General features: G+C 52.2%; 1 protein-coding gene across 1 annotated transcript; it reads right to left on the bottom strand.

The window, feature by feature from the left end:
- Positions 1-11,454: 11,454 nt before the first annotated feature.
- Positions 11,455-20,642, bottom strand: TMEM275 (transmembrane protein 275; the record flags this gene model as incomplete). The annotated part of the gene is given in 3 exon segments (XM_081056718.1): positions 11,455-11,949; positions 11,952-12,075; positions 20,565-20,642. Coding segments are annotated over 2 exon segments (531 nt in total). The 5' UTR covers positions 11,988-12,075; positions 20,565-20,642.
- Between the last annotated feature and the right edge of the window lie 512 nt (positions 20,643-21,154).

Below are 21,154 nucleotides of genomic sequence, written 5' to 3'. Positions count from 1 at the left end.
TGAGACACAGGCCACAGTCGTCTGTCGCCTGGATGCCCCCCACACTCGCCCCACCCTCCAGATGTGCATTTTTCCTGACTTACACTCCAGAGAGCCCCCCACCCCAACATTCAGATAGTGGCACCAATTCCCCTCTACATACGGGCTTCCCCAGCCACACTGCCAGCTCAGTGCCCAGACATACTCCATGATTGCTGCCCTGTGCCTGCTGAAGACACTGTACAAATACTCACATTCGAGTCAGACCCAGTCCTAGCTGCCACTTTAACACCCATGTCCTCCCATCCATGCATCGATCCTCACCCACTGTTCCCATGGGGCCACGTTCATGGGCGTGTGACCTCTGCAGTCACATAGGGCCCTGGGCTCAAGACCTGTAATGTTCCGATGTCTCCATCTTGAAATCCTTATTTTTTATTTTTTTAAATTCTTATTGGGGAATATTGGGGAACAGTGTGTTCTTCCAGGACCCATCTGCTCCATGTCAAGTGGTTGTTTTCAATCCAGTTGTGGAGGGCGCAGCTTAGTGCCAAGTCAAGTCATTGCTTTCAGTCTAGGTCTGGAGGGCACAGCTCACTGGCCCATGTGGGAATCGAACCGGCGACCTTGGTGTTATGAGCACTGTGCTCTAACCACTGAGCAAACCGGCCGCCCTTGAAATCCTTATTTTTGAACAAGAGGCACTGTGTTTTCATTTTGCACTGGACTCTACAAGTTATATAGCTGGTCTCGCTCCTTCATCACAATCTCCCTCAACTCAACTGGCCCTTCTGTGGCTTCAGGAACTCAGAGTCTCCAGAAAGCCCTTGGCCTCTCCCACCTGCCCAAATGCCTCCCCTGCCTTTTATAGCTGAGCCTTCCCTGTCCACCCTTCACCAAGCAGCTGAGTATAATGGGTGACGGGAACTACTAAGACCATACTGTACTTCTGCACACCTCCTCCTGGGGCAGTGTCCTCGTCTATAAAATGGACTCATGATAACATCTACTTCGGGGTTCTTTGTGAGGATTAAAAGAGATAACATCTGGGTAACACTTAGCACAAACCCTGGCATTTAGTAAATGCTCAATAAATGCTTGTTGTTATTGCTTTAACCACATTCTTATTAGTGCTGGCAAACAGCAATAGACTCAGCCCCTGGCCCTATGGATAGTCTAGTGGGTAAAATAGAGATTACTGGAATATTCACACATACATACATGTAAAGCAGCAGGGGTGCATGAGATACACAGGTCCCGACTTCATGAGGCTTACAGCTAACAGGAGAGGCAATATGAGGCTGGCATCAGGGATCAGTTGGGGGCCAGGGGTAGGGCTCAGTCTAGGGCAAGTCACAGCTCCATTAGAGGTCAGAATTGGGGCTCAGAATGGGGCCAGGACTGAGATAAGTCTGTGATTGGGCCCAAGTCACTTTCAGTTTTAGCATTAACTAACTGTGGGGTCATTTAATAAGCTGATAGTCTTCTATGAACTATGAACTTCTGTTTATCATCTGTAAAATGGGGAGAACTCTGCCTACTCCCAGGCTTGTGGGAATTGAGTGAGCAAATAATGGAAGGGAAGGATTAAACTGCTGCCACTTCAGCTAATGACTCCAAACCTGGCTTCCTGGGACTCTTCCCCCATGCCAGATCAGGGAGGCTGTGCCATCATCACCCACGCCTCCAGCTGCAGGAAACCACCACCTCAGCCTGGGATCCTTTCCAAGAGGAGACTAGAGATTTTGCAAAGCCCTTTGCACAATAGAGGCCCCAGGAGCAATATTTCCTCCTGGGGCTGACTGCCCAGTGGCTCCTTTATCTTGGCAACCAGGTTTGAAGAAACATTCTTGGAAAGAGCTTGTGTGGGGCGTGTGCAGTCCGTAAGTGTGAGCATGTGCACACAAGGCTCTTCTTTGTTGCCGTCTCCACCTGAGCAGGCTGGCAGACCTGGAAGCCTGAGTCCTTCACAGGTCACCCCATCCATCCCCTTGCCTTCACACAGATGTGCTGGGCAGCCAGCTGGGAAGGGGTATTTTCTTTTGTAACCTTAAGATTCTCCCAGAGGAGAGAAGTCCAGAAAACAGGAGTCTGATGTCTCATGAAGAATGCAGCATAGGCTGAGGTGGATGCTTGACAAAACCAGAGATGCAAGGGAGATTAGTTCTTTTCGAAGGCTCAGGGCATCTCACCCTGGGGCCTTACCCCTGGCGTATACAGCCCCTCTGGAGGCAGGGCCGACAGAATGGCCTAAAAGGCTCGTCTCATTCAGACTTACCTTCCGTTTGCTCTTGACAAGCCAACTAGAGAAAGGCTATGCGGCTGGTAGGCCCCAACCTACCACTTGCATGGGGGAGATGGGAAAAGTCCCTCTCTGGGCCTCAGTCCCTTTTTTTAAGTCAGGCTTGGACTTAAGTCCCTCTGACTGGGTTGAGTGGAAACTACAGGTATACAAGCAGGACCGTGAATAGCTGGAACTGCAAAAGGAGTCATTCCGCCTGCCTTCTCGTCTCCCTCTCGCTTGTTCGAGCCACCAGGATCCTGCCAAACCGAAGTGAATGGACAGGGTGGGTGTGGGGCTTACTGACCAGAGGGTCAGGCCTGTGGATGATCTGGGGATTCCTGCTACAGGTTCTCAGAATAGACATCCTCAGGGGTCTCTAGTTCAGTCCCCATTTGGGCAGGAGTCACTAACACCCAGCCCCTGCCCACAAACCTGCAGGGACAGGAAGCTTATTACCTTGCAGGGCAGGCTGCTCCAGGTCTGACTGTTGGGAAGTTCTTCCTCATATTGAACTGAGAGCTGCCACCTTCTCATCAGGCCTCGCTTGTTGGAGGGCACACAGAACTTTTCTACTCACACTGTTTTGGGGTGTCCAACCAAACTGGACTCAGAGGTACCTCACACACTGTGCCCTTTCCCACCTGTCTTTGCCCCTGCTGATCCCTCCTTTTGGGGAAAGCAATTCAACTCTTCAGAACCCATCTACATGCCACCCTATCCAGGAAGCCCTGCTTGATTACTCCAGGGGAGGGCAAGCCCCCTCCCTATCTTGACCACTCTTGGCCACCACGTACAGTTCTATCCACACTCAGATGAAGCTCCTTGGCAGGACTTGGCATGGCCCAGAGCCTGGCTCCGAGCTGGTGTTCAACCAATACCGTTCTTGTTGAATTGAATTGGCGGAGTGTGAGGGACAAGCTCTGCCTACGACCTCGGACACTGGTTCCTGTCTGGTCTTGCTATGTGGCCATGGCTTTTTCTGGGCCTTTGTTTCCTGTGTAGAGGTTGGAGGGTAGTCTATATAAGCCACCTGCCTTCCTCTGATAGCGTTAGTTTCTGAGTGGACATCCCGCTGTGTTTTTTCTTCTGTGTGATATTCATCCCCCAGTTTCCTCAATTGTTCCATCCAGAACCTCTTCCCATGCTGGGTACACCCAACTGTGGGCTCAGATGAGGTTTAAAGGTGTTCATGTGACAAAGGCCCAGCAGTGGTCCAAGGAAGTGGGATGAAAGTCTCCAGGGATGGCACCCAAGGAGGCGTGAGCACCTTCTGGCCATGTAGGGCCTCTCCCTTTTCTGATCTGTGTCACTCCTGGCATCTTTAAGAGATGAGGCTGGGCCGGAGGCAGAGGCCATGGCACAATCCCCTGTGTCTTCCTGAGGACATGGCCCTGTCCTGGCACAGGCTTAACTCCCTCCTCTCGGTGGTGAGCACCAATGTCCAGTTGTGAGGTGGGTGGGAGGGGCCTCAGTCAACCAATGTTTATTGAGCACTATTTATGTGCCAGATGCAGCCTGGGCACTGGTACTGACAGTGCTGAGGGAGTGTTCCTGCACCCAAGGCACTTCGCGCTCCTGCAGAGACAGACAGCAAACAGATAAGCGATGAAACAAATATGTTTGGCTTGCTGATTCAAGGTTATAAGGAAACTAAGGAGTAGGAGCAGGGCTCAGTGTGTGCGTAACCAGGGTCAGGGTTCAGCCAAGGAGACAGATGAAATGACCAGCCAAGAGGGTAGGACAGAGATGACCAAACAGATCGACAGCCAGGTAGATAGCCGGTGAGAAAAGAGGTTGGTGCAGGCCTGGAGGCAGGACGGAAGCTCCCGGGGGAGAAGGGGTAGGAAAAGGAGGTGGGATCTATTAAGCAGATGACTCCAGGCCCTAATCCTATGCCAGGCCTAGGCGGGTAGTGTGTGTTGGGGGAGGGGAGCACCCCGCTGGGGTGTAATTTCACGCTGAAGGGCCTGATGGGGCGTCCCAGGGACTGATCCTTTCTGGATCAGAAAACCCACTTCCCTTTGTCGCATGTCGGGCGATTAATGCCTTAACCATTTGTGGGCTGGCCTAGGGTCAGCTCCACCCCATCTCACCTCCAGCTTCTTGGGACCTAGCCCAGAGCACTTTGCCTCCAGCCTAGCCAACTCCTGGACCTGGTCTGCAGGGAAAGAGAAGCTGTAACTGAGGAAAGTCAGGGGATGGATTCTTAACACAACTTGTCCACGTCCCTGTTTCCAGTTGCCCCAGGCCCTTGAGCCTGCAGAGAAGTGAGCTCCCCACTTCATCTGCAGATTCTCTAATAGCTCAGTTCAAATCCAGTCTCCTTCAGGAAGCCTGGGATCTAGTCTAACCCACCACCACAGCCTCCCACGTGTCCTGTGATGGGGCACTCAGTGCCTCCCAGGGGAGCCCCTCCCACTGGCAATAAGGAAGAAAGCCATAACCTCCTAGTCTCACTGACCTCTCAATGAGGAATGAACATTGGCTACCCCAGGAAGCTAGGTTCCCTGAACACTCACAGGCCATGCCCCCAGTAACACCTGGACAGTTTGTCCAATGGTGGCATTCCAGGCCTGGGGAGGTCATCACAGGCAGCCCCTCTCTTGCTCACATCCTCTCTCTTTGTGTTCAAAGACCGACCCCCGCTCTGCAACCCCAGGAAGTTGTCTTACCTTCTTTGGCCCCTTCCCTCGCTCCTCCTGGCCTATCTTCATTGAGTCCAGTGCCAGTTCTGCAGGCTTTCCCCTCCGAAGCTTCCCTGGGGTGTGGGAGAGGGGCAGGGACTGGGCTGGACCTTCTCTAAGCTCCATGGGTCTCTAAAACCCCAACCCCATTAAAAGAAAGCCCCTAAATGTTATTTACACTTCGGAATCTTAAAAACCATTAACAAAAGCCACTTAATTCAATTATCTTCCCGGCTGGCTCAGATCTTAGCACTGAGCCTGGGCCTCCCCTTGCTATCCCCTCCCTCTGCCCCCCCACCCACTGTCATTGTGTCGGGCTAATGAGGTAAACTGAAGCGAGCCCTGTCCCCCCTGACAGGTTTATGAGAATTTAATAAAGCGTGGCCGGGACCAAATGAGTTGCCTCAGCCTCCGAGAGCTCATTGTCTTTGGCGTCAGCGTTTTTTGACTGGAGCGGCCCCCTCCCCCGACTGGCTCCTGCCTGGCTCTGTCATCCCCACCCCCGCCCTGGGTGCCTCCCAAGGTGAGCCTGAGGCTGGTGGGCCTGGCAGAGGACAACTTGGCTCTGCAGGCACAAGGGCACCCAGGCCACACCATGGGTAGGGCAGAAACTGAATTAGTGGGCTGTATGGTCCCCTGTGGACCTCTGCTCCTCAAAAGCACCAGACCCCAGGAATGTATAGAGAGACCTCTGGGACTTCTGATCCATGCCATCTCCGTGCTCCTGTCTCAGGGGCTGCTGCCAACCTGGGGCTGAGGCCTGGCTGGTGCCACCCTGAGCATGATTCACTTTTTCTTGCCTGTTTCAAGTGACTGGCCAGAGTTATCTCTCACAGTGAAAGAGCTTCTTTTCCTATTAGGGCACATGGTGGGGACATGGAGCCCTAAGTGATAGCCTGGTCCCACTCTCTTCACACAGAAGGTCACCTTCTCCTCATATTTTCCCTAAAAGGTAACAAAGGATGAAGCACAGCCCCGTGAGCAGAAGGAACTTACCCAGGGTTCCACGGGTGTCAGGAGTGCAGAGGGAAGAGGCTCCCAGCCTGAAGGCCCCCAGACATGTAGGCAGGCGGGAAGGCCTCACTCCAGAGTCCCAGAGGTACTTGGACATGGCCCAGCTGTCCTTCCTCCCTCATGTCCTAGATACCCTACAATCGGCCTTTCTTTGTCTGGTCTCTCAGGGGTCCAATGTCAAGGAGTTTCTGTATTGTTCAGAGACCCAGGATTCCTTCTCTCCCCCTCAAAAGTGGCTACAGGAGTTACTTCTTTTTGGGGCTGAAGGCTGGCCTGACATGGGAGCCTCATCTGGAAGGTCCTTAAGTCAATGAGCTGTGGGGGGAGCAAGTCTTCGGGATCAAGGCTCAGTCTATAACCATGATGATGACCAGTCTTTGTCCAGGGTCAGGGTTCAATGTATGGATCAAGGTCAGAGTTCTGGTTGGGACCAGATTCAGGGCTCTTTATCCAGGGTCAGTCTCAGTCTGTTATCAGAACCAGGGCTCAGTGTACGGATCAGGGTCAGGACTCAGTTTGTGACCAGAATAAAGGTTTAATGTGTGGTGACAATAAAGGCTCAGTCTGTGTCTAGGTCAGGGTTCAAGCTTTGATAAAGTTCAGCATTCGGTCTGTGGGCTGAGTCAGAACTCAGTCTAAGATCCGCATCCGAGTTCAGTGTATGGACAGGCAGGGTGAAAGCTCAGCGTGCGACCAGGATCAAACGCAGGCCAGGACTCAGGATGGACTTGGGTGAGAATTGCAGTCTGTGAGCAGACTCAGGACTTACCTGTGACCTTGATAAAGGCTAAGTCTATGTTTAGGGTCAGGATCCCTCTGTGATAAGGTCAGGTTCCAGGGTTGGAGGTGTCTTTTAGTAAATTTGGGTGACTTAACATCCCCCCCGCCCCCACATCCCCACATCCATGTACGCCCAACTCCGCACTTCTCCCATTCCTCAGGGACCCTTAGAAGAGGAAAAGGCAAAGTTGTGCGGTCTGGCTGGGCCGTTGTGTTTATCCCTTGTCATGTGCCCAGGGTGCCCTCTGGTGGCACTCCCTAGCAGTGCTGATTTCCTCAGGCTTGGCCCATCTCTCTGGCCACTGCCTACTTTGGGGAGCCTGGCCCTCAGGCTCATCCATCATTGCCCATCTAGCCCGCTTTACATTCCTGCCTCCCTCCCCCACCTCTTGACAAAGAAGTAGAAAGCAGGAATTGGCCAGGGGAACTCCCACACACATAAGGAGCTTTTCTCCCTGCCCAGAACTGGGCATTTTGATAACTTTCTATTATGTGAGACCTGGAGTCTCAGCTGTGGGATAAGAGTTGCACCTTTTACTCAACCAACAAATATTTATTGAGCACCCACCTTGTGCCAGGTGGGCACTGAGTGCATAGCAGTGAACAAGACAGAAGTCCCAACCTCTTGGAGCTCACGTTCTGCTCACTTCTCCCTGATACCCAATTCCTAGTCCACAAACCTCATCAGCATGGCATGGGCAGCAGCAGAAGGTTGGGTGAGATTCAGAACTGAGCAACGTGGGGTCCCTTCTCTCCCCAGGATTCAGAGGATAGACTAGTCTCGATTCTGGGTTCTGTCTTCATCTCTTCCCGTATGCCTCATCTAGACTCATGGCTTAGCCACCATCCACCCCAATGCCAAGGGCTTCCAAGTCTGCATGTCTTCTGCTCTCTTTCTAGAACTCAGGGCTGTGACTCAGCTCCTATGGGAAGCTCCACTGGGCTAACAGATTTTCATCTTACCACATTCCTTGCTTTTCTTCTGCCATATGCCCAGCTGTTCAAACCCAAATTCTAGAATTTCCCTCCAGATTCCTCTCTTTCACTCCCCTTGAACTCCTCCAACAGGGAGATCTCAAAAATGGGTGTAGAACCTGTCCACTTCACAGCCACCACTCCAGCCCCAGCCCCAGCACACCTCACTGTCATCATCTCCTAACCCACCCCGTTTTCCCTCTTGCCCCTACACACTCTATTTTCCACACAGCAGGCGGACCAATGTTTACAATCATAAATCAGATCACGTCACTTTCCTGCTTAAAATCCTCCAGTGGCTCCCATTTCACCAAGAAAAAAAATCCAACTCCTTACCCTGGCTTACTCAGCTTCCCCACGCTCGCCAACTTCATCTCCTACCCCTGTCTCCACAGCCTTCTTTCTTGGCCTGACACATGGAGGCCAAGTTCATTCTCACCTTCGGCCTTTTGCAATAGACCTTTCCTGAGCTTGAAATGTTCTTGTTTGAGACCTTTGCATGGCTAATTCTTGTTAGTCAGAGCTCAGCTTAAATGTCACTTCTCAGAGATATCCCCAGCTGTGGGACAAGTCCCTCTATCACACCTTCCTATTGTGATTTTCTGCATAGCCCTGTCCATTAGCGAAGGCATTTTGTCTTGTTTGCTTACTTATTTAATTCTTTATTGTCTCTCTTCCCCAAGTAGAATGTAAGCTCACTCAGATCTTGTTCACCATTATATTTCAAGTGTCGGGCACATAGTAGAGCTCAGGAATTATTTATTGAATTAATTAGTAAAAAATGGTCCAAATGGCTGCCCTTATTTCTTCTAGTGGGAAGAGAGCAAGAGGATCTGAGTTCCTGGCCCTTAGTGGGCTCCCCTGTCCAGACCATCAGTAGGTCTCTCTGGGAGGTGGGGCTCACTGTGTTATCCCTGAGCACCCCAGGCTCTTGGGAGCACCCCTCCTTTCAGAAGGACCAGATGTGTAGACTCCACTGATGCCCCCGGACCTTAGAGGACAGACCCTGTTACCTCAGTTCTCAGTCTCAGGGCCAGGAGCGTGAGTGGGCGAATGTAGCCCTCATCCCAGGGTCCCCCAGTGGTGTCCCTACAGGAGTTACCAGTCCCTGCTCAGATTCCTCAGGGTCAGGGAGCTTGCTGCCCCTCTGCTGTCAGAATCATGTCCTCACCTTCCACAGAAGCCTGCCCCATCACTGGCCCCCTGGAGCCCCAGATCTCCCTCAGGGCCTGGAGCCTTCCTGGGAGGGGCCTGCAGAAGTATGGGGACAGAGCAATCATCCAGCCTCCCTGTGTGTGGGAGAGTGGTCCTGCTGTTGGGCCTTGCTGGCTCCTCAGTACTGGCTGTAGTACTCTAGAGGGGCCTGAAGGCTTATGAGTGGGAGGAGTCCCGGTGTGGCTGTCCTGGAGAGATATGCAGAAGTGGGGGGTTTGCTAGGGCTGCTTGATTGAAAAGTGGGCCCTGGGGTGTACAGAGAGTATCTTCTATATATTGTGTGTGCCTGTGGAGAGGGAGAAGCACAGATGGGACGAATGATGCCCTTCAGCTGGGGGTGGCAGTGGAAAGGAGACTCCAGGGAGTCAGTGTCATTCGCCACCTCACTCCCGTTCTATTCACTCACACCATCTATCTGTGGTCCACTGCCTTGAGCACTTATTGACTGCTCACTCTTCCTCCCCAGCAGCCAACCAGACAGGATCTGGAAGTCTTCTTGGTGGGGAAGAAGAGGAAGGAGCCCTGATGGTGTAATTCCATGTCTCTGCCAGCAGGGTGGAGAGGGGTTTGCTCTGGGCCTAGCATTCCAAGGCTAGACTGGGGTGTCTCCTCCTAAGAAGGTGGTGGGAGAAGGATGAACCAGACCCCACCCCAAGGCAGCATCAGCAGTGGTCCCTCTCACCTCCAACTCTACCAAGGCAGCAGGTGGCATCTGAGGCTACAGGCAGTGGACTAGAAGAGACAGGACTGGAGCCTGGGGAGGAGGCCTTACACACACACACACACACACACACACACACACACACACACACACACACACGGTGGGAAAGTGCTCTGAGAAGAGGTTATCAGCTCCAGGGGCTGGAGGCTTCAAAGGTTAGGGCCCATCGACGCATGTGAATTAATAGAGACGACCTGCCCAATACCTACTGGGACAGATGTACTCTCGTTCAGGTCAGTGGGCGGGGGGGACACGAGGAGAGGCAGAGGCAGAGGCAGAGAGGCGGTCAGAGGAAGGGAGACAGAGCCAAAGGGCTGGTGGAAAGTGCCTGGGCCTGGGCAGAAGAACAGCAAAGCCACCCTGGAAATGGAAAGCAAAGCTGATGAAGCCAAGGGTAGATGGGCAGGGAGACATGCCAGCAAGGGGTGGTGGGCCACCCTCACTGGGCACTACTGGCCTGGGTCCCTACAATGAGAGGGGCTGGCCCAGAGTTGCAGTGTCTTCCCCCTATCCCTCAGCTTTCCCGTTTCTTCATGCAAGACAGCCTCCATCCCTCTACCCTCCCTCTCTCCAATGCCCTTACCCACCTGGACAGAACACAGGCTGAGCTCAGACCCTGCGAGCCTAGCCAGGCCAGGAGAAAGGTCTAGGCTTTGCATAGGCTTGGAGAGCCCTTCTTTTCTCACCATTTCCACTGGGTGACTCAGCCCTCAACCACCACCACCACCACCACCACCACCACCACCACCACCACCACGACACACACACACACACACACACACACACACACACACACACGCACTCCCACATGCATGTGTGATGTTAGCCAGTGTCACCCAAATACTCCTACAATCCTCATCTCATTCGGGTAGCCAGGCAATCTCACCAACAGGCATGCTCCTATATTTATTCATCCCCCGTCTGACACACCTGTTCTCAAGGCTGCTCACAAGCACCCCCAGTATGAGATAGTCTTTTGTTCACAGTCACACACTTCTCTCCCATCGGGCCCCCTTCTAGGTCTCCAAGAGGTTGGAAGGACCCCAGAATCCAGGGTGCTCAGCCAGTGGCCCTGCAGTCCGGCCCTCCCTCCTGAGCTACACCATCGCTGAGGACCTTGACTTCACAGGTGCTTTATTGAGAATGGTGGCACCGGGGGAATGCACAGTGACCCACACACTGAGACTTTCAGGGTCAGAGGAGCTCCTCACCACTCACCCAAATTCAGTTCCTGCTGCTCTAGTCAGACAGAAAGGGGGGAGTGTGCTTGACTTAGCTTTACCTTAGGGACTGTCCTGGCACAAACCAGACCCCGCCCCAACTAATCCCAAAAGGTCATGTTGGGGTCGAGACAGGGAGCGTGAGGAGGAACAGAAGGGGGAGCTGGTGACCTTTCACAGTGCACAGGAACAGGAGACTGCCCAGGCTGGCATTCCTCCCCTTCGTCCCTCCCCTTGTGGGCGCGGGCCTTGCTCATGTTAATCCCTCTCAGAGTGGCTCTGTTCACAGTGCCCAAAGCCATGGGTGGTGTTGGTAGGGATCCAAGAGCCAGGGGCCCAGTTTCATCAAGTCTAGGGAGTGAAGTAAAGTAGGGCCCAGCAGACCCCACCTAAAGAGCCAGAGCAGCCTGGACACCATCTCCACATTCTCCCCTCCAAAGTTCCAGAGATGGCACAGATGAGGCACCTGTGCCCAGCACCTGACCTTGGGAAAACTTCCTGTTTCTTTTCTTTCTCCTCCTCTTTTTCCTTACATTACACTGAACGCAGGGACCCGCGGTAGGGGAGTTCCGGCCGTGTCCGCTAGGGGGCGGCGAGCTCCCGGGGCAGGTTGAGCCTGGCCCTGTTGGTACGCGGTGAGCAGGCGGCTGCGGGCGCCGGGGTGTCCAGGGCGAAGGGGCCCGGGCTGGAGCGGCCGGAGGACGCGGCCGAGGCGGCAGGGCTGAGCTGCACCGCGGTGGTGTCCTGCGCCGTGCGCTCGCTGCTCTCCATCTCCAGCGCCACTGGCCCGGTGCCGCTGCCACCCTGGCCCTGGCCCTTGGCTGCTGCGGGACGGCGGGACGCGGGGCCCCGGCGGCTACACGCGCAGCAGGCCGCGAAGCAGCCGAATGCCAGCACGAGCAGCGCGGGCCCCACGACCAGCGGCGCGTTGTTCCCGGGCAGGAAGGAGGCGAAGGAGCCCACCAGTGTCACGTTCACGCCCGCCAGCAGCATGCACAGACCGCAGGCGCAGCACAGCGCCGGCGATGGCAGGCGGGGCAGGAGGCCCTGGGCACGGCCGGCGGGTGCCCGGGGGCCGGTGCAGGGGGTTCCTGGCTCTTCCCTGTGGGCAGCATCAGCCTGAGGACACCAGGCACTCATCAAGCTCCCTCTTGCCGCTGGTCTGGACCAGCCCCCATGTCAGTGGCTGAGCTCACAGTAGTCCTGTGGACACAGAGGAAGACGAAGGGTCAGCGGGGCATCTCAGTTTCCAACCGCACTCTTAGTTCTGGGGGCGGCATTCGGTGCCTGTGAGTGCAGAGGTCATCTTGGCCAGTCCCCTGCTTCTGCTTCTGTGAAGCAACAGCCAAACCCACATGGGAAGAGTCTGCCCATTGTTTCCCCACCCAGTACTTTGAGTCCCTCTGGCCAATCTTGCCATCATCCCTCCCTGCCTCCTCCAGAGAGACACAACCCTTAACCCTCTCCTCCAGGAAGCCTACTTGGGCTAATTAAGTGAGTGAATGGCTGTGAACTACTCAGCATCATTATAGTAGTCCTAATTAGAGGGCAGGTGGCAGCTTTTGGGATCCAGACAACTCCCTCCCCTCAGTGATAGAGGGCCTTAGAAATCATCTTGTGTAGCCCTCCTTGTCCAGAAGAAGAAACTGAAGCTCAGGGAGGTCTAGCAATTTACCCAAGATCCAGGACCAGCAGCTAATGACCTGACACCTGGCCTGTGTGTCCCCGCCCTTGGCTCTGGTAGGCACAGCAGTGACATGAACTTTCCTGAACATCAGGTGAAACCCTGGAGTGACCACGTGAGAGTGAGGAGCTCCTGATGTTTCAGACGGCCGGTGAGAAGGGACAGCCCTACATGGGCTGGGTTGTGCTGCAACGGATCCAAGGCCCCTGGTCCTTTCTAGACTAGTATTCTGTTTGATTCCAATCCTACCCCCGTTCCACCCCGCATGTCCACCCACCCCCAGGATGCTACTGTTGAACCTGGACTCCAAGCCTTATCACTGGATGCTACAACTCCTTTCTAGAACTCTCTAGTTTTATCTGGTTCTGGGCTCTATCACTGGACTCTAGAATTCTGGGAATGCAAGCAGAAGCAAGGGTAAGGTAATCAGAGTCTAGGGAGTTAAGACCTCTATTGAGAATTCTGTTCTATGAAATCACAGGTACGAAAGCCCTCAAAGGGTGCGATCATTACTATGAAGCTGTGTTAGAATTGTGAAAAAATGTTAGAAATCGTGAGTGTAAATGAGAGGTTTATAATCAGATGGTACCACAGGTGGAAGCAGAGCATGCAAGATGAGTAAGGGAGCATGACCTGGACACGTGGTCTAATTCTCTATGCTTCTGTGTTAACACCTGTAATTGGGGCTAATGAGAGAACCTACCTCATAGGGTGTAACGATAATTAAATACTTTAAATTAAACCAAGTGCTTAAAACAGAGCCTGGAACATAGTGAGAATTCAATAAATGTTAGTCATGTTGTCATTATGGTGGTTGATAGAGAAGGGAAATATAAGGTCTCAGATCTGGGAGGTCGGTCTTGTCAACTTTGCAAACAGAACAATTGGTCTGCCCTCAGGTGGAAGTACCCTAGGGACAGGTCCCGAGTTGTCCTTCCTAAGTGTCCAAAGCCTGCACACAGTGGGGTTGGAGAGAATTTGCAGACTAGGTGAGAGAAAATGAGGGCTAGTGCCAGGGAGAGGCAGCTCACGTCCTCACTCTGGACACAAGCTGGAGTCAGACTGGTCCAAGCAGGTCACATGGCCTGCGGGGTCATTTCCACGTCTGCCCAGATCTCATGACTTCAGGGCTCCCTTCCCTGGCACCATGGTGAGAGGTGGCAGTTCTACTAGGACTCCAGCCAGAAGCACCTGGCTGATACACTGCGCTGGGAGGAATTTAGAAATCCCAAAATCCTGGCAAAGAAAGTACATGTTGACCCTCGAGGGCATTTACTGACCACAGATTCCTCAGGAAGCTCCACATTTGCACAAACCATCTGCTTTCTTTAACCTGCTGCAGTTGGTTCTGCCAGGCAGACATAGTAACCACTAAAGGGTACAGAGATTTACAGCTTGCAAAGCACTTCACATTCATGACATCATTGAATGGTACAATTGCTTGATACTTATTAAACCACCACTGAGGAAATGGAGGCTCAGAGAGGGAAGTGGAGCTGGGCTCTCGTGGCTGGACTGAAAGAAAGACAAGATACCCTGAGACCAGAGAACACACGATCTGGTTTACACTGTATGCAATCTTGCTTCATCTTAAAGAGAAGGGTTTGAGCACCTTGGGATTGATGTAAATCCCAACTTCTTCTTCCTGTTGCTCTCAGGAGGGGCTGTGAGATTCCCACCCACCCCCCTTCAAGCCCTTCCCCGCCTCATTAATATCCAACATTATCTGACAAAGGCAGGTCTTCCCTCCTTTGGGGACGGCTCAGTCTGAGGCTGATGGAAGAGGGAGCCCTTGATGGAGGGGATGGAATCTGGCTCTTCATCTTACCTCACAACAGACTCCTGAAAGCTGACACTGGACAAGAGAACGGGAGACCCTGAGTGGCCGGTGGCTCCAAGGCTCTCCTTTCTTTTCCCTTATAGGGAAGACTCCTTGTCTTTGGGTTTTAGCAGTTTTACTATGATGTACTGAGGTAAGATTGTTTTTGTATTTATCCTCCTTGGACTTTCTGGTGCTTCTATAATCTGTGACTTGATTCCCTTCCCTTCCCTCCGGCCTTCAGTTTTGGAATATTTTCAGCCATCATCCTTTTCCCCATTCTCTCTCTCCTTTTCCCCATTCTCTCCCTCCTCTCTTTCTGAGACCTTAATTGCACATGTGTTCCACCATTTGACACTATCCTACATGTCTCTCACACTTTATTCTGTATTTCTAGTCTTTTTTCTCTCCCTGTTTGTCTAGTTATTTTCTACTGATCTATCATCCATTTCACTAATCCTCTCTTCACCTGTCTTCTCTGCTATAAAATTCATCTATTCAGTTCTCAATTTCAGTTAACTTTTCAGTTCTAGAATTCCCACTTGATTATTTTTCATAGATTCCCGTTTTCTTTTGAGAGACTCTCTCTTATCGATTTTCTTGAATGTATTAAACCCTTTAAAATCCATGTCTAAAAACTCCAACATCTAGATCTCTTGTTTCTATGGTCTGTTTTATTGTTCTTGGTTTTTGGTCATTTAGTCTTATCTCCTGGAATGCCAGATAATTTTTTATTAAATGTCCAACATTGTAGAGATAGCACAAGGCTCTGGATGATGTCATCTTCCTTCAGAGAAAATATGTACTCTTGCTTCCAACAGGCAGCTAAAGAAGGGAGAGGTCATCTTAACTCAGTCTGGGGTTGCACCAACTGGGAGCTGTGCTTCAGTCTTCCTGGGTCTCGTCTATACCTTGTTAGCTGTCACTCCCAGGGGATAGCCCTTTTGGGGCCCCCCAACTAAAAGCTGGAGATGTGTAACAGGGCCTCTCCCCCTGTTAAGCCCTCAATTCCAATTTTGAATTCCCAACGCAATGGCCACTGCCCCCTACAAACTGAAAATGCCTTATGGGAAAAAGTGAAACTGAGTATTACTGCTTTTCTCTCCAAGATCTTGGCTCAAGTCCTTATTGCCTTGGTAGTTCTCCCATGTCCTTAAACAGAGTTCCTACATGTTTAATTCAGTATTTTTACTTATCCTCAGTGAGTGAGTTGCTCTGATACAAGCTAGTCTATCTTAGCCAGAAGCGAGTCTAGATGAGAATCTGAAATTAGCACTTTCAGATTGCTAAATTAATTGTGCTATGCCAAGCACTTGCAATAACATGAGGTTAAGTTATTACTGTTATATCTTCATTTAATATAGATAAGGATACTGAGGCCCAGAAAGATTAAACTCACCCAAGACCACTGAGTAGCAGTGGTGGTGCCAGGATTTTAAACCTGGTGTCCTGACCCCAAAGCCTGAGCTCTCAACTTTGCACAGTGCTAGGTTTGCTAAATGCTTGTTGAATGACAGAAGCACAGGGAATAGACTCTCCCCAAGGCCCAGTAGATAAGCTCCTGCAGTTAGTACTTACACTGCTCAAATGTCAACAGCAGAGGAGGAAGCAGGGTATGTTTTGTGTGTCTCTCCAGAAGGTGAACTCACTTTGTTTCTTCCTTGGCTGACCACACTCAGTTAACAAAAGCAAATGCCTGCCCAGGGGCTCAGCGTCCAGGAGCTAATTGCCAATAAATGATTCTCATCCTCTCCTGGTTGGCAGAGCTCCGTGGAAGATAAAACTACTCCCAGAGTCTCCATCCCAGGCAAAGAAAGGGTTAAGGGTCCTTTCTCCCTCCATCCTGATTAACTGGGATCTGGGGTGCGGCAAGGGTAAGGTGTTGAGGTCACTCAGCTGTTGCCATTCAATCTGCACCATCATTTTCACCTGGTGGACTGTGGCCCTCCAGCTGGGGCTGTTGCAGTGCCGGGTACTGTTTTGTTGTGGATGCTCTATTGCGTGGTGTCACGGGTGCTGTTCTAACTCTTTATGGTTCTGCCCCCGTTCTGAACACATGTTCAGGTTGCACTTCCTGGCCAATTTGTGGTTAGGTTGGGCTGTGTGACTAGTTCTAGCCAAAGAATTGTGACATGTATCACTTCCAGGCTGGGGTATTGAATTTCAGAAGCAGGACCCTCCGACTTGATGCAATTGCTATCCCAAATCCTCCAAGCCCTTTCTGTTTCAGCCCACGCCCAGTCCCCACTCACATTTCCTGAGCAGGAGGGAAGGGCATTGCTCTGAATCTCGAGTTGTTAGGATTGGAACAGACCTTCTCTTTAGTGAGCACTCCAAGCTGCTGAGCCCATCGAGATCACCTAGTTCAGACCCTTCATTTACAGGTGGGGGAAAATGAAGCTTGGCGTGGGGAAAGTTATGGAGGGAGTCTATGGCCGAGCCGGACCAGAATCCAGCTTTTCCTTACCCTGTCAGGGCTCTGACCACTGCTGTTAAGCTGCCCATGGCCCTGACCAAGCAGTCACCCTTCCTGCTGGCCTGCCTCTGGAAGGGAGGGCCTTGTGGTCTCTATTTGGGAGTCCAGGCCAGAAGCAGTTTGGGGCAGGGGCAGATACAAGGCTGGGCCTCAGATGACCAGGGCTCTTTATTTTGGTCTGGTTGGGTATCTTGGGAGGGCTGGGACCCCTTTCTGAGCCTCAGATCTCTGAATGAAAAGGGAATAATTTAACCAGGTATTGTCTCTGAACTTGTCAACCTGTTGTCCCACCTTGAATTACCTGTGGTTTGTGGAAGGTGTTTAGAAATTACTGTCAATATATCAAACGGGCTCATAAAAATGGTACATTTATCTGTAATATGGCTATTCTTTGCTTTGGGCTGGGATGAAGTCGTTTCCTTGAGAAGCAACCTGCTGCACAGGTTGATTATGGGGGAGGGGTGCTGACGTGGAGCAGGACCTCTGCGCTAAGCACTTTCCCTGGTCTACCAGTTATTCTTCACCCCGGCCCTGTGAGCTGTTGCAGTCCTGAACCCAATTCACAGTGAGGAAACTGAGGCTCAGAAAGGTGAAGGAACTTTCCCCAATTTCCTCAGCTGTAATAAGTAAAGCTAGGATTTGAATCTGGTTCTGTCAGATTGAAGAGCCCATGTTGTTCCTGCTACACCAGAATTTCTCCTTACTGGAAGGTATAGAGATATTTGATTATTAAAACTATGTAGTAATTGATGATTACAATCCAACAAACCATCCACAAGCTTGGGACCCAAGGAGGGTGGTCCTCAGTAGGTGGAGGCAAGAACTCCCGGGGAAGGGGTCTCTATCTGAAGCCCCTTCAGGTCAGCTTGCCCCTCACCCCTGACCCAGTCCATGGATCTGGGATGTCTGTTGTACAAGAGAAGTTACTTGACCAGGGCAGCTTTCAGGCCTCCTGCCCCCATGTTCCTGCTCCAAGGGCCCAAGAAGCTCTGGGCGAGGAGGCTGGGGCTTCAGTCCAGACGTTAGCCACTGGTTCCAGCCCCGTCCTCCATGTGAGATCAAGGGACTTGTTTGCTCAGTCTGGACTTTTACCCCTCACTGGGAACCCCTCTGTTCCCCCTCAGTCCCTGAAAGCCTGGGCCAGTCCCCTCCCCTGACCCCAGCCAGCCCCATCGCTCTCTCTATCCCCAACCTTCTTCCCTCCCCACTACACCCCATCCTCAGGGAACCTCCCACATCACCATTATTCATTACCAGCTTATTTGCCTCCCTGGAAGCTCTCAGCTTCTGCTAACTGAACTCACCCTCCCCAGAGCCCAAAGAGCTGCTACCACCTCACCCCAGCCAATTCTACAGGCCCTTTCCCAAGGGATAGGCATGGGCTTGGGCGCATTCTGGAAACAAGGCTTGAGGATAAAGTCTGAAGGCTTCCCAGCTCCTGCATGTGATTTCCGGGTGGCATCATCCTCATCCCTAAGTGCACGTGCACGCACAAACACACACACATCACACATGTACACTCAGTGTCCAGACATACCCAGAAATATAAACACAGATACATTACACACTGGGAATTGCAGACACAGGCCAACAGGTAGAGAGACACTCTGTCAGTTGCCTGCTTATCTGGTGGAAATGCGCTGCTGCTCAGCAGAGGTACCTCTGGAGACCTCTCTTTGCCTGAGAGTGTGGGGGTGGAGGGAAGCTACTTTGGCACTGAGGAAAGCAGGAGCCTCTGGGAGAGGTGATGAGGGGGGTGGGGTGGGCAGAGAACATTCCAGCTGCTCGGATGGTACCCTTCCATTTACAGTGGGTTCCATGCCTGCAACAGGTAAGCGCTCGCAGTTCCTCTCACCAGGACTCAGTTTCACGGGTTTGCTATAGATGGTCTCTGCTGGCCCTCCAGGCTGCGGCTTCTGGCTCAGCAGAGGGGTCCTAGTGACACAGGACTCTCTGCAGCAATCAAGCTCTGTGTGCATTAGACCAACTCTGCACCTGCCAGGCAAGGTGACCCCGCTGCTCTGGGTCTCCTGTTCTTTCTCTTCTGGTTCCCCCTGGTGCTCTCAGACTTGCCCACCAGACTCCTTAGGCCAAAGCCCCAGACGGACCACGTCTGTGGCCAGACGTGGCCCTCCAGCCTCAGCCTGGGCCTCCGCCACCACTCCATACAATTCAGTTGTCTGGAGCCAGCAGACTGGCTGGAGTGGACTGCCCTTCCTGCCCACCTCCTTCCAAGGCTTTAGGACCAGTTCTTCCCCTTCCAGCCCAAGTCCTATCTGTGCCCCTGAGGGACTTCAGCATCCTTTGCACAACTGTCCCACCCTGTGCCCCCCTAGTTCCTTGGTTCCTCATCTCCAATGCCCAATTATTCCACTCAGTTACCCAACGCTTCGTCACCTGGGGACCTCATCATCCTGTCATCACCCTGAACCATTCCACCTCTGAGAACCCAGATAGCCTACTTGACTATAACCCCTTTGCTACCTACTATGTGTTCAGCACCTACTATGTGTCAAACACTGTTCTAATCCCTTTATATTATTAACTCACTTAAGCCCTGTGACAACCCTATAGGTAGATGCTATTGCCATCTCTGTTTTCAGATGGGGACCCAGAGGTTAAGAGAGCTTGAATTACTTGCCCAAGGTCACAGACATGGTGATACTACTATGTGGCAGAGCTGGGATTCAAATATACCTAGGCTGTGTCTTCTAAACCTGGGCTCTTTACCACGGCTCCACAGTACCTCTTGCTGCAACCGTTTTCTGAGATGATGCAATCCTGGAACTCTACATTTTCTCATGAGTCTCTGCCTCCACTTCTTTCTACATCCACCGAGAACCCGCAATGTCTTACTTCAGTCACTCTCTTGCAATTTACCTTTTCTTTCAACTTCTTCCTCTGTCTTTCTGCTGAAGCTGCCCAACAAAACCTTAACCCTGTGTCAGCCAGCTTACTGCCTCCTCCAAGTTTCTGCCCAAACCGCTAACTAAGCCTCTTTGGGTGAAAAGAAAATCACGAGCTGGGCAGCACGGGCCCCTGTACAACCAGGTCTCTGTCATGTCTCCGGCCCTCAAGGCTTCCGGGAAACCTCTCCCTTCCTGGTCAGTGCTCATCAACCCGCCTCACTGTGCCTGCACCTCCTCCTGGAGGCATTCAAGCCTCTACCTCTTAAAACAAAACCCTCCTGCAAGCCCACATTTGTTTCTATTTAACACTTTTCCCTTCTGGAAAGTGCTGTGTACACTCCCTACTTTACCTCCTTCTCAAGAGTCAGTCAACTCCCGTCTGGTTTCTGACCCCGTTACTCAGCTCTCTCCAGTTGCTAAATTCAATGAACACTGTTCAGTCCTTAGCTAATTAGACCTCTCCACAGCTTTGGCCCCGCTGAACCCTCCCTCTTAGAAACACTCTCTTCCTCTTGAAAACAGTCTCCTTAAACTTCCTCTTCTCCCAGACAGAAACTGGGGCTTCATGCTTGCTCTTTCTTCTCCCTCAGGCTTTCCTTCACACATTTCCAATCCCATCTGCCACCAAGCCAGGTGGGTTGAGGCAGGTTCTTCCCTCCAGGTATCTCTGGAATCCAGCACTTCCTCTCTGGTCTCACTGCTCCCCTACTCTACCCCTTCCCCATCTCTCCCTATGGGTTAAAATCCCAGCCCTGACTCCCTCAGGTGGTCCTTGTGATTTTGCTAGAGTAGAGCTGAACTCACCAGTGTCGTCTGGTGACCATGTTGCTCCCTGGGCTTGAACCATGCATTCACTTGACCTTCACCTCGCTTACTCCAGCGTCATTGTCAGAGTACAGCGGGGACGCATTTCCTTCAGGAAGCCTTCCGTAACTCCCCACATTTGCAGGTGACGCCTGTGTCCAGAGCTGCATCCCCCAATGGTCTCCCTTGAGGACCAGGATTATATCTGCCTTGCTTGCAGCTGCGTCCCAGTGGAGTGCCTGAGTCTCCCAGGGGCCCAGGGAATATTGGTGAAGCAAATGGTGAAGGGAGGAATTGGACAGAGGGGCCCCTGATATGTCTCCTGCCTTCCTGGCTTCATCCGTCTTTTGGTTTTGAAGCCACTCTGCTCACTTTGGGCCTGGGAGGGTGTGGTGGGCAGCTGGGTGGGGACTGGAGGTGGATTCTAAGGTAGATTACTGAGTTAAACAGGGGGAGGGATTAGGGTAGAGCAGAGGGGGCCCAAGGCCGCCACTCTGTGCTGTGTCTCCTCTTCTGTTTCCCTCTCTTTCTTGTCTCTTTTCAAATAACCCAGTCTCAAGGCTACAGGTCCCTGACCTCTTGTCTGGCAC

The sequence above is a fragment of the Rhinolophus hipposideros genome (genome assembly GCF_964194185.1).
Source record: "Rhinolophus hipposideros genome assembly, chromosome: 8".
Lineage (NCBI taxonomy): Eukaryota > Metazoa > Chordata > Mammalia > Chiroptera > Rhinolophidae > Rhinolophus > Rhinolophus hipposideros.
This window is presented reverse-complemented; position numbering and strand designations above follow the sequence as displayed.